At 23.7% G+C, this 14,332-nt stretch overlaps 1 protein-coding gene across 1 annotated transcript in view; it reads left to right on the top strand.

The window, feature by feature from the left end:
* The window catches only part of LOC117178952 (probable dolichol-phosphate mannosyltransferase), a 16,232-nt gene extending 3,262 nt beyond the window's left edge, over positions 1 to 12,970 (top strand). The window contains exons 3-5 of the mRNA XM_033370535.1: positions 520 to 730; positions 6,807 to 6,997; positions 12,327 to 12,970. Coding sequence (XP_033226426.1) covers positions 520 to 730; positions 6,807 to 6,997; positions 12,327 to 12,567 — 643 coding nt within the window. The 3' untranslated portion in view covers positions 12,568 to 12,970. The remainder of the gene's footprint in view (positions 1 to 519; positions 731 to 6,806; positions 6,998 to 12,326) is intronic.
* Positions 12,971 to 14,332: the final 1,362 nt, after the last annotated feature.

Genomic DNA, 14,332 nt, shown 5'->3' with positions numbered 1-14,332 from the left:
TAATTTCATAATTTTTAGATGAAAATTCAACTACTACATTTTTCTTTGAGAATTCGTCTTTTTTATTTAAAATTTTTCCACCTGGTTGTAAATTTAACTACTTTATTAAAAATTCGTTTAATTAGTTTAAGATTGAACTATTTTCTTTAAATTATACTTTTTTGCACAAATTCTTCTCTTTTGTTTGAAAATTCTAATACTTGATTGTAAATATAACTGGTTTAAAATTCAAGTATTTCGTTGAAAAATCATCGTTCGTGATCAAAGAATTTTTTTTTGGTTTGAAATGTTTTTGTAAAAAAAATACCCTATTTCACCTGTTTTGAGATCATTTTGGGCTGTAAAGTGTGAATTAAATTGATTCTTGAAAATATTGCAAGTTTAACATAAATTTTCGAGCTACATGTATTTAATTTGATCAAGTTTACACTTTTATTGATCGATCATTTTTAGTCCTCAAAATAAAACATTTTACAGCTAATAAAGGGGGAGATTTATAAATAAAACATTTAATTTCAGCTACATCGATTTCGAAATAATCGTGATCGATGATGGGTCACCCGACGGTACATTGGAAATGGCTAAGCAACTGCAGATGCTCTATGGAAAAGAGAAAATCGTGCTCAGACCTAGAGAAAAAAAATTGGGTCTCGGAACAGCTTACCTTCACGGAATCAAACACGCAACAGGGAACTATATCATAATTATGGACGCCGATTTGTCGCATCACGTAATTATTAAATCATTATTTTAATTTTTTTTTTTCATTATTATATTTTCATTTTATTTGTATTATTTTACTATTATAATTTAACCGAGTAGTTGAATTTTTAACTATTTTATATATTTTAACTAAGAAAACATTTTTATTTTAAATAAAAAATAATAATTGAACCAAAAAACACGAATTTCCAACAAAATAGTTACATCCTAAGCTAAAACAGAATAATGATTATCCAAACAGTTGCATTTTTAACCAAAAAATATTAACTTTCTGCAAAAAGAGATAAATTTTCAAATGAAAAAGACGAATTTTTAACCAGAAAATAAAATTTCATCTAAAATCGTAAATTTTCCAGACAAAAAGATCAGCTTTCAACAAATCAGTTGAATGTTCAGCTGTGTAGTTAAATTTTAAACCAGGAAGATTAACTTTCTAACAGAAACGACGAACTTTCAAAAATATATATAAATTTTTAATAAAAGAGTTGAATTTTCAATCAAGAAAGTTTATTTTCTATCCAAAACGAAGAATTTTCAACAAATTATATACATTTACAACTAAATAGTTAGGAATTAGTTTATATTTTTTTCGTTTCTAATTTTTTTAAACTAAATTGTTAAATTTTTAAACTAAAAAAGATAAAATTTTTAACCAAAAAGAGAGTAGTTCCATTTTCATTAAGAAGCATTAATTTTCAATTGAAAAAACGAATTAGCTACAAAATAGTTTAATTTTGTACCAAAAATACGAATTTTCTATTTAAAAAATTCAATTTTCAACCAAAAAATTTTATTTAAAACTAATCAGTGCAATTTTCAACAAAATATTTGAATTTTCAAATTAAAAAAATATATTTTTAACAATAACAAAAAATGAATTTTCAACTGAAATTATGAAGTACGTACATTTTTAAGAAAATAGTTACTGTTCCAATCAACAGGATTAATTTTCGACCAAAAAAGAATAATTTTTAACAAATTATATAAATTTACAACTAAATAGTTTGAACAGTGGATGTGATTTTAGTCCAAGTTGTATTTGATTAAATTTTAGCTTTTATTTTTTTGGTTTCTAAATATTTTATCTAAATTGTTGAACTTTTAAACTAAAAATATCAATGTTTAACTAAAAATGGAGTAGTTACGCTTTCATTGAGGAGTATTAATTTTGGATAAAAAAATTGTACTGCTCAAGAATTTCATTTCTGGTACAAAATAGTTGGATTTTGTACCAAATTGTTTAATTTTCAAGCAAAAACGACAAATTGACTTAAAAATGAAATGAAATTTTTAATTCCAGAATGTGACTTTTTAATAAAAAAGTTTCCTTATTGCCAATCAGTTGATTTTTCAACAAAATACTTAATTTTGAACCAAATACTTTTAATTTTTAACCAAAAAGATTCATTTTCAGCCAAAAAATAACAATTTTCAATAAACTACCTAAGTTTTCAACTTTAGTCAAAATTTTATTTGATTAATTGTTAGTTTCTAATTTTTTTTTTCGTTTCTACATTTTTTTTAACTAAATAGTTGAGTTTTTAAACCAACAATAGAAATTTGTAACCAGAAGTGGCGCAGTTAATTTTTTTTTTTAGGAAAATTAACTTTCAAAACAAAAAATTAATTTAAAAAAAAGAAACAACGCTTTACAACCAACTAGTTAAACTTTCTGCAAAAATTGTTTAATTAAAAAAAAATACATGAATTTCCAGCGAAATAATTTTTTACTAAAATATTTTAATTTTTAACTGAAAAATGTGAGATTTTGTTACCGAAATAAATAAACTGTGCAACGAAAAAGCAGAATTTTGAACCAAAAAAAGAAAAAAAAATCCAGTAAATTGTCGGAATTCCAAACGAAAAACGCGAATTTTCTACAAAACAATTTCATTTTCAAACCAGAACCATGAATTTTCAACCAAAATCGATGAATTCTCAACGAGAAAAATGCAATAGTTGATATTATATCAACCAAAAAAGATTTTATTTAAAATCGATCACAGTTAAATTCCACCACAAGTTACTTTTTCCGTGATTAAATTAAACTTGAACTATTCCATTTTTGATTGAAAATTAATATTTTTTGGTGAAAAATCATTTACTTAGTTGAAATTTCATGTATTTCAATATTTTTAATGAAAATTCGCCTGTTTTCGTTAAAATTAATATTTTCGGTAAAAAACTGATCTTTTTAGTTAAAGATTGTTTCTATAGTTGAAAATTTAACTATTTTTTGAAGATTCCTTTTTCTTTTGCTCGAAAATTTATGCTTTGCAGTTGAAAGTTGATCTTTTCTTGACGGGAAATTCTTCCTCTGGACCGAAAATCCATCTATTTTGGTTAAAAATTAATTTCTGTGGTTGAAAATTCAACTATTTTGTTCCAAGTGTGTTTTGTTATTGTTGTATAAATTTATTTTTTAAACTGTACACTTAAGTATAATGTGCTAACATTTGAAAATTAAAAATAATCTGGTTTTTTATTGAATATTCATCTTTTTGGTAAAAAATTTTGCTTCGTATTTTTGTTAAAAATTGTTAAAAACTCCTTTTTTTAGTTGGAAATTTATCTATTTTACTTAATAATTCAATTATTTTGTTATAAATATAACTATGAGTTTTGATATAAACCTTTTGTTTTTGTTAATTAATTTTTTTTTACTGAAAACTTAAGTATATATTAAATTTTTAGTAAATAAAATGCCTTTTTATACTCGAAAATTCCTCTTTTTGGATGACAATTATTCTGGTTTCAAAATTTATCTTTTCGGTTGAAAATTAATTTTTTTTTTTAAATTGAAAATTCAAAAATATTGGTAAGTATGGAAATTGTATTTTTTACCTTATTTTTTGGAAATTTAATTTTTTCAGTTGAAAATTAATTTCTTTTGTTAAAAATTAAACTATTCCATTTTTGATGAAAAATAAATTTTTTTAGTTGAAAATTTATCTGTATTGAAAATTCGTCTTTTTAGTAGAAAATAATTCGATCTCTCGATCTCGAGGGTCCGAGTGTATCATGTTGAAACTTCGTTGTTTTTGGTTGAAAATTATTTGTATACTAAATATTTAATTATTATATTTTTAGTTAGAAATTTATCTTTTTTAGTTAAAAATTCAACTATGTGGCTGAATATTCATATATTTTGTTAAAAATTCATCATTTCTAGTAAAATATTATTCCCTTTAATTTTAAATTATTTGATTTTGTTAAAAATTGAAATGTTTGGTTGAAAATTCAATTTTGTTTGGTTGGAAATAATTGTTTTTTGATCGGAAAACTCAACTTTTCCATTTCTGTTGTTAAAAATTTTTAATTATGTTGAAAATTCGTTTTTTTTTTGTTACTTGAAAATATTTCCTTTTTAGTTGGAAAATGAACTATATGATTGAAAATTCAGCGTTGTCGCTTGTCAATATTATTCTTCTTGTATAAAAATTCATCTATTTTGATTCTCGTGAAAAAAATTTTTTTCCCAAGTTATTAAAAATATAATGATGAAGTACAGCGCCACCATTCACTGGTAGCCCAGTTAATGATTGGATAACGCGCTTTGGCCACATATGATAACAAACTGCAAATGAAATATGCCGTATGACGCCGTTGCCTTAGCAACGATGCGTCAGCCAATCAGAACGCGGGCTACTAAAAGATGGCGGATCAATCTCCCCTCCCTCGAACGCTTGGTTGTTTCCCCGCGAAAATAATCAAAAATAAGTAACAAACCTTTAGAATCTAAAGGGTTGTTAATTAAATTTTATATATATTTTTTTAATGTGTATTTTTTTTGTAGAAAATTCATCTTCTGGATTGAAAATTCAACTATTTGCTTAATTTTTGTTATTTTTTTTTTTATATCAAAGATGCATCATTTTAGTCCAAGTTCACTTCTTTGGTTAAAAATTTAACAAATTTGGTTGAGATTGTTTTTTTTTAATTTGAAAATTAGATTTTTTAAATAAAAATGTGGATTATACTACTTTCTTTGCATATACCAGAAAGTTGAATTTTGAACAAAACAGTTGTATTTTCAAATAAAATTTTGCGGTCGAAAATTAACTTTTTTGTTAGAAATTTAACTCTTTGGTAAAGAATTTATCTTTCTGATTTGAAAATGCTAGAAAATTCAACACTTTGGTTAAAAATGAAATTTTTTGTTGGAAATTAGCTTTCTTGTTCAAATTAAAATTTTTTGTATGAAAGTTCATTTATTTTGTTAAAAATTGAAATATTTTGGTAGAAAATCCCAATTTGATCGAAATTTAACTTTTTCCTTTGAAATTCAACTCATTGGTAGAACATTCGTCTTTTTTATTTTAAAATTCTTTAGAAAATTCAACTATTTTCTTGAAAATTCATCTTTTTGATTTTAAAATTGTAGAAAATTCAACTGTGATTAAAAATGTAAGTATTTTGGTAGAATATCAAAATTTGACCGAAAATTAACTTTTTTGTTGAAAATTCGTCTTTTTAGTTTTAAAATTGTAGAAAATTTGACTTTTTGGTTAAAAATTTAAGTATTTTGGTAGAAAATAAGAATTTGATCGAAAATTAACTTTTTTGTTGAAAATTCGTCTTTTTGGTTTTAAAATGGTAGATAATTCTACTATTTGGTTAAAAATTAACTTTTTGGTTGGAAGCTAAGATTTTCAGTATGAAAATTCATGTATTTTGTTAAAATATTAAATATTTTGGTAGAAAATCCCAATTTGATCGAAATTTAACTTTTTCCTTGGAAATTCAACTTATTGGTAGAACATTCGTCTTTTTTATTTTAAAATTCTTTAGAAAATTCATCTTTTGAGTTTTAAAATTGTAGGGAATTCAACTGTTTGGTTAAAAATTTAAGTATTTTGGTAGAAAATCCAAATTTGATCGAAAATTAACTTTTTTTGTTGAAACTTCATCTTTTTGGTTTTAAAATGGTAGAGAATTCAACTATTTCGTTAAAAATGAACTTTTTGGTTGAAAGTTAAGATTTTCGGTATAAAAATCCATGTATTTTGTTAAAAATTTAAGTATTTTGGCAACAAATCCAAATTTGGTCGAAAATTAATTTTTTTGATGGAAATTTTACTCTTTGACAGGAAATTAACCTTTCTTTTTTGAAAATTAAGATTTTCGTTATGAAAATTCATTTTTTTTTTTTAAACTAAAGTATTTTAGTAGAAATTCTACATTTTTTTGAAAATAAACTTTTTTGTAGGAAATTTAACTCTTGTAGAAAATTCCTTTTTTGGTTTGAAAATGCTAGAAAATTCAACTATTTGATTGAAAATTTATTTATTATTATAAACGTTCAAGTATTTTGATATAAGGTCATATTTTTGAAAATTAATTTTTTTTCAATTGTTTGAATGTTCAAATATTTTGTTAAAAATGTACGAAGTTTCTCCTCGTCCCGAAATTCGGGATGAGTAATTAAATATTTTTCATAAACTTCACTAGTCGCCCAACGACTAGAGGCAGCCAAAAATTTAACTATTTTCGTGAAAAGTCAAAGTTTGGTTGAAACTTTTGGTTAAAAATATGTCTCGAAAATCTTTCTTCAACTAATGTATATTTCGTTTTTAATTAAGTTTTTATGAATTATCGTCTTAGTTGTATTTTTATTTTTAAATTATAAAATTAAGGAAGTGAAAAAATCACTATTTAGACGAATTTTCAACAAAATAGTTACATCTCTAACCAAAGAGATGCATTTTGAAATAAAATGAAGACTTTTTATCCCAGCAAGTTAATTTGTAACAAAATAGTTTCACTTTTAACTTAACAGTTGGATTTTCAAAAACAAAATAAAAAAGAAAGATCCATTTTTGACCAAGAAGATTAATTTTCTGTCAAAAAGACGAATTTTCAACAAAATAGTTACATTTTCAACCAAAGAGATAAATTATAAACTAAAATGATGAATTTTTAACCAAACAAGTTCATTTTTAACAAAGTTATTTAATTCTTAACCTAGAAATAAAATTTTCAACAAAAAAATGACTTATCAACAAAATATACTGTTACTCAAAATTGTTACTAAAAAAAAGTAACTTATCCAACACTGTTAGTAACATAAAATAAATTTTCAGCCAAAATTCATTCCCGAAATGATCAGGAAGCAGCAGAAGGATGATTACGACATAGTAACCGGGACCAGATACGCTGGAGATGGTGGAGTTTATGGATGGGATTTTAAGAGGAAGTTGATAAGTTGTGGCGCTAACTTCTTAACCCAGTTTCTTTTGAGACCGGGCGTTAGCGATCTCACCGGAAGTTTTAGGTCAGCATAATATTTGAGTATTTCAAACCTTTTTTTCTGAACTATTGCACTATTTTTATACTATTTCGAAAAAAATGACACGAAAGATACTATTTTCTCAGAATTGTCCGCCATAGACACTATTTTTTACCTTTCCTTCAAAAATATTTCTGAATTTCTTCGCTAGGTGGTAAAATTTTAGTGATTCTTACAAATCATCAACCAAAGAAATTAATTTTTACTCAAATAATGCATTTTCACATAAAAATATGAATTTTCAATCGAAAAGATTATTTTTCTGCCAAAAAAGACTTATTTTCAACGAAGTACATGAATTTTCATATAAAAAATACAAACTATCAACTTAAATTTTGAAGTCAAAAGTCAGAAACATAAATCTTCAATGAAAAAAAAAACTAATTTTCAACAGCATTTTTTTTATAAAAAAAATTGTAACCCAAAAGATGAATTTTCTACCAAAAAAGATATAGTCTTTATAAAATTTATATATTTCAAACTAAGAAAGATACATTTAGAAGCCAAATGTAGAATAGATCAATTTGGCGTTAGAAGAGTAAAGTTTAAACAAAGCAAAAACTAGTTTTCAGCAAAATTAATTAATTTTCAAAAAAAAAAAATTTAAGTTTCAACTAAAAAAAACGAATTTTCAATAACAAATATGTCAGTAAAATAAATTTTCAAACAAAAAAGACACGAATTTTTAACAAAATAGTTACATTTTTTACCAAAGAAATTAATATTTAAACAAAATGATAAAGTTTCAACAAATGAGAATATGATTCTACCAAAAAACAATAATTTTTAACAAATGGTTGAATTTTCACCTAAAAAAAAATAAAATCTGAAATAAGAATAAAAGAGTTAAATTTTCAGTGAAAAGATGGATTTTTATTAAAATTAAAGTAAATTTTCAACGAAACAGTGTAATATAATTTTCAACTTAAGAAGATAATCTTCGAACCAAGCATGTACGAGTTAAATTTTTATTTTTAAAAATTCATATTCCACTAAAAAACATAATTTTCAAAAAAAGAACTAAATTTTTTACCATAGAAATGAATTTGTAAGCAAAAAGATAAAGTTTCATCAAATCAGAATACTTTTCTACAAAAAAAAAAAGAAGAATTTTGAACAAATAGTTGAATTTTCAGCTAAATCAGATAAAATTTCAACTTAAAATATAATAGTTAAATTTTCAGTAAAATGATTAATTTTCAATAAAAATTAAAGTACTTTTTTAACAAAATAGTATAATTTTCAAGTTAGAAGATTAATATTCTACCAAAAAGATTCGACAAAAAATGAAACAGTTACATTTTCAGTTAAAAAAATTTAATCTAAATAAGAAAAAACTAATTTTCAATCAAAATAATAAATTTTCAAATAATAAGATTATTGTTTTACCAAAATAGATGAATTTTGAACAAAGGACTGCAATATTCAACCAAATATTTGAATTTTCAAATAAAGAAGATAATTTTCGAACCAAGCATGTACGAGTTAAATTTTTATTTAAAAAAAATCTTATAACTAAACTTTTACCAAAGAAATGAATTTGTAAGCCAAAAGATAAAGTTTCAACAAACGAGAATACTCTTCTACAAACAAAAGATGAATTTTTAATAAATGGTTGAATTTTCACCTAAAACAGATAAAAATTTCAACTGAAAATAGAAAATAGTTAAATTTTCAGTAAAAGAATTAATTTTCATTAAAATTAAAGTCAATTTTTAACGAAATAGTATATTTTTCAATCAAGAAGATTAATATTCTACCAAAAAAGATACATTTTTGACAACAAATGGAATAGTTAATTTTCAATTTAAAAAAATTAATTATAAATAAGAAAAAACTCATTTTCAATAAAAATAATAAATTTTCAAATAATAAGATGAGTTTTCAACCCAAACAGATGAATCTTTAACAATGTACTGTAATTTTCAACCAAATATTAAAATTTTCAACTTAAGAAGATAAATTTCGAACCAAACATGCACGAGTTAAATTTTTATTTAAAAAAATTAATATTAAACTATAAAAACACAATTTTCAAAAATGGAACTAAATTTTCTACCAAAGAAACGAAATTTGAAGCAAAAAGATAAAATTTCAGCAAATGAGAATACTCTTCTACGAAAAAAATATGAATTTTCAACAAATGGTTCGATTGTCACCTAAATAAGATCAAATTTCTACTAAAAATAGAACAGTCAAATATGCAATAAAATGATTAATTTTCAATAAAATTTATAGTAATTTTTCAACGAAATAGTATCATTTTCAACCAAGATAATTAAATTTCTACCAAACAAGATCAATTTTCGACAAAGAATGGAACAGTTACATTTTAAGTTTAAAAAAATTAATTCTAAATAAGAAGAAAACTAATTTTCAATAAAAAAAATAAATTTTTAAATAATAAGATTAGTTTTATGCCAAAATAGATGAATTTTGAACAAAGTACAGCAATTTTCAACTAAAAATGTACGAGTTAAATTTTCAGTTAAAACGGTTAATATTCCACTAGAAAACATAATTTAAAAAAAAAAAAAAAAATTTGAACAAAGAAAAAGTGTTTCAACTAGAATGGTAAATCAACAACCAAATAAGTTAATTTTGAACAAAGTAGTTCCATTTCCAACTAAGTAATTGAATTTTCGACCAAAGAAGATACATTTTTGACGAAACCGGGACATTTGATATTTCAACCAGCCCTATGCATCGTCCGTGTGTGTACCTGGTAGTTGTTTTTCAATAATAATAAGAGCACCTGTAATCAGTAATCCAAAAAATTCATGAAAACATGTAATTTAATATTAGAAAAATTGAATATAAAGGTGATTATTTTGAAAACAGTTTGAATTGTATCCATATTTTTTTATTGTTTATTTTGCTAATGTAATTAATTAATTTTATAAACAACTATAATTGTTGCAAATTTCAAATATTGATTGATAATATTACTTGACTAATAATAATAATGGTAATAATAATATTTAAACATTAATAATTAGCCCTATAATGTACTTTTTCATTTTAATTCATCTATACATTTCCGCTTTCTAAAAAATATGTATCTATATTTAATTTATTTATAAATTATAAATAAATTATATATGATACATATTTTTTAGAAAGTGTAAATGTATAGACGAATTAAAATGAAAAAGTACATTATAGGGCTAATTATTAATGTTTAAATATTATTATTACTTTAACGGGAAACCGGGAAAAACCCGGAATTGAGTTAAAACCCGGGAATTTACTTCTGATCGTAGCAAATTCAAGTTCTCAATATTTTAGTAATTTTTGTCAATTTAAAAAAGTAATTTTTACTTTATCTACTGTTGCAGGGAATATGAGTGAAAATAATTATCGTTTTTATTTTAGGACAGGTAGTTTCGGTAAAGTAATACAATTTCCCTTGGGGCAAGGAATATTTGACATGGAACGGGATTTTTTTAAAAGAATTTACAGTGGGATTTTGAAGAAAGTAGTTGAAAAAATCCCTGTTCCAAGTCAAAATTCGTCACAATTTAAAAGTTCCTTTTTTCAAAATTTAAAAAAAGAGAATGCTGCAAGGAATTTTTAGAGTAGAAGTAGTATTTCGAAAAATAAATATTTCTAAATTATAATATAATTTTTTAAACATTTTTCATTTAGAATTTAGATTTTTTTTCGTAAAAATGCAACTACTTGCGGTTGAAAGCTGAACTCTTTTGTTGAAAATTAATTTTATTTTTAGAAAATTTATCATAATTAATTAAAATTGTAAATCATTTAAAAAATATAACCAGTTTGTTTAAAATCACTTTTTAACTAAAAAATTAACTATTTCAGTAGAAAATATAACTATTTCGGGTGGAAAATTGACTTTTTCTAGTGCAAAGTTTAACAATTTGGATGTAAATTTGTCTTTCTGTATGGAAAATTCATTTATTTCGTTGACAATTCACGTATTTTGTTAAAAAATCGACTTTTTTTTAAATTTAAGATTCATTATTTTGATTAAAAATTAATTTCTTGGGTAGAAAAATAAGCTATTTGCTGTGATAGTATGACTTACAGCTCGGAGCTACACATTTTAATCCTATGATTTCGCACTAATAATTTTTAAAAACTTTCAACATAAGAAATAATTTACTCGGCTACAAGTTCTTATCATTTAAATTGTCAATTTTACACATTTTTCTCATAGAAATCACTTTCAATAGAATATTTCCCGTTTTTGCACACTCTTCTTTTTTTAATTTCGGAAGAAGGAACTTTTAAGTTGTGAAGAATTTTGACTTGCAACAGGGATTTATGAATTCTTTTCTTCTTAATCCCAGTTTCTATTTTTTTGGTTAAATTCCCGTTCTATATCAAAAATTCCTTGTACGAAGGGAAATTTTGTTTCTTTACCAACTCCCTTTTACAAAATAAAACGATAATTATTTTCACTTATATGCCCTGCAAGTGTAGATAAAGTAAAAATTAATTTCATTCACGGTAATTTCCCGTTTTTTCTCGATCTTTTCCGGTTTCCCGATCAAATCTCCACCCCGATTATAAATAAATTATATATATAAATATTTTTTAGAAAGCGGAATTGTATAGATGAATTAAAATGAAAAAGTACATTATAGAGCTAATTATTAATGTTTAAATATTATTACTATTATTATTAGTCAGGTAATATTATCAATCAATATTTGAAATTTGCAACAATTACAGTTGTTTATAAAATTAATTAATTACATTAGCAAAATAAACAATAAAAAAATATGAATACAATTCAAACTGTTTTCAAAATACTCACCTGTATATTCAATTTTCCTAATATTAAATCACATGTTTTTATGCATTTATTGGATTACTAATTACAGCTGCTCTTATTGTTACTAAAAACGTTGCCTTCCTTTAATATGCATAAAAGTGAGGGCGATGCATAGGGCTGATTAAAACAAAAAATGATTTTAATTTTTTACCAAAAATAGTTAAGTCGACCAAAAAAATGATAATATAATTATGAGATAATATAATTGTTTACAATATAAATTTTTGGGCATTTAAGAACTCTAATTCCGACTCGAATTTTTATTTAAATTTTATGAAAAATTATACCTGGAAAAAAACCTGGAATTGTTCGCGATTTTTTTTCTCCAGAATTTGAACAGACATTTAAAATAAACATTTAAGTTCATTTTTAATTGGAAAATTTTATCGCACTGTCTATTTTTTTTAATTTGTGACAGTATTTACACTATTTTTTATCTCTGAAGTAAGCCCAAGTCCTGTATTCAGTAAAATATTCAGTTCTTGGCTAAATAAAAAATTTTTCTTGCAGACTCTACAAAAAAGATGTCTTAGAGAAATTGACACAATCGTGTGTCTCCAAGGGCTACGTTTTTCAAATGGAAATGATGGTCAGAGCAAGACAGTTTGGATTCACAATTGGCGAAGTTCCAATTTCTTTCGTCGATCGAGTATACGGCGAATCAAAGCTGGGAGGATCAGAGATTTACCAGTTCGCTAAGGGACTGCTGTATTTATTTTTTACTTCCCTTTATAAGCGCAAGACTGATTAAATACATTACCTGCATTTTTAAATTTTCCGCCACGAGCTCTCGTGAATTTTATATTTTCAAAAATATCTCTCATTTTTAATAAATAATTTTTATTGTCTAATTTTCTTTCAGGAATTTCGTGTAGTCTTCTGAGATTTCTTAAGTCACTCGAAATATCCCGGCGACTATTTTTTTTTTTTAATTTCGAGGATTTAAAAAATGATGGAGAGCTTTCGAAGATTTTGAAAGTATTTATTTGGGTTTCGCATAGGGTCTACTCTCGAAAATCTGGCATTGTCAAGGAAATTTTTCGATCGTGATAAAAGACGAATTTTTCACAATATAGTTCCACTTTCAATAATGGAATTAAATTTGTAAAAAATGAATTCCAAATAGAATAGTTGAATTATTATATAAAACAGATTACTTTTCCAATAAGAGTGGCATTTTCAACCAAAAACTATAAGTTTCTATTAAAAAAATACGAATTTTTAACAGAATACACGAACTTTCAACAAAATTGTTGAATTTTTAACCAAAAAGAGTAATTTTAGACAAATTGTAGACAAAATATATACATTTTCAACAAAAAATGTAATAGTTCTATTTTCAGTTGAAATAATTATTTTAAAAAACACTAATTTTCATAGAATAGTTAGTTTTAACCAAGAGAAGTTTAATTTTTTTTTAATTCAATTTCTACCAAAAGAGATGAATTTTTAAATCAAAAGAACACATTTTCAAATAAGTATTTGAATTTCGACCCAAAAAAAGAGATTACTTTTCAACAAAATTTTCTATAAAAAAATAATTTTTTTTAACAAAATACATCAATTTTCATTGAATTTTTAACCAAGAAGAATACTTTTCTACAAAAAATATAAATTTTCAAAAAAAAAAAAGAAGTTGAATTTAATTTTAAAAAAGACGAGTTTTCAATTTCTACCCAAAAGGGATCAATTTTTAAATCAAAAGAACACATTTTCAAACAAATATTTGAGTTTCGAACAAAAAAAAACAGTTTACTTTTCGACAAAATTTTCTGTGAAAAAATAAGAATTTTTAACAAAATACATCAATTTTCGTTGATTTTTCAACCAAGAAGATTAATTATGTAAAAAAATATATAAATTTTAGACAAAAAACATCAATTTTCAATCAAAATAAGTTGAATTTAATTTAAAAAGATGAATTTTCAACAAATTAGTTGCATCCTCAACCAAAAAAGATATAGTTTCTGCCAAACGAGATGAGTTTTAAAACCAATAAGACGAATTTTCAGCAAAATATTTGCATTTTTAACCAAAAAGGTGAAATTCCAATAGAATTATTTAATTTTTAACAAAATAGTTGAATTTTTAATCAAGAAGAATAATTTATACAATAAAAGATATAATTTCTACCAAAAGGGATGTATTTTTAAATCAAAAGGACGCATTTTTAACAAAAGATTGGAATTTTTAACCAAAAAGAGATGAATTTCCAACAGAATAATTGAATTCTTACATAAAACAGATTACTTTTAGACAACAGAGCGGAATTTGTAAAAAATTAGTTACATCCTTAACCAAAAAAGAAAAATATCTGTCAAAAGAGATGAATTTTATAACCAAAAGGACGAAATTTCAACAAAATATTTGATTTCTTAACAAACAAACAAAAATGAATTTCCAACAGAATAATTGAGTTCTTAAATACAACAGATTACATTTCGACAAAAAGAGTCATTTTTAGCTAAAATGATAATTTTCCACAAAAAAATAAGATTTTTTTACAAAATACATCG

The sequence above is a fragment of the Belonocnema kinseyi genome, chromosome 8 (genome assembly GCF_010883055.1).
Source record: "Belonocnema kinseyi isolate 2016_QV_RU_SX_M_011 chromosome 8, B_treatae_v1, whole genome shotgun sequence".
Taxonomy (NCBI): domain Eukaryota; kingdom Metazoa; phylum Arthropoda; class Insecta; order Hymenoptera; family Cynipidae; genus Belonocnema; species Belonocnema kinseyi.
The sequence above is the reverse complement of the archived record's forward strand: the minus strand, read 5'-3'. Positions and strand labels throughout refer to the sequence as shown.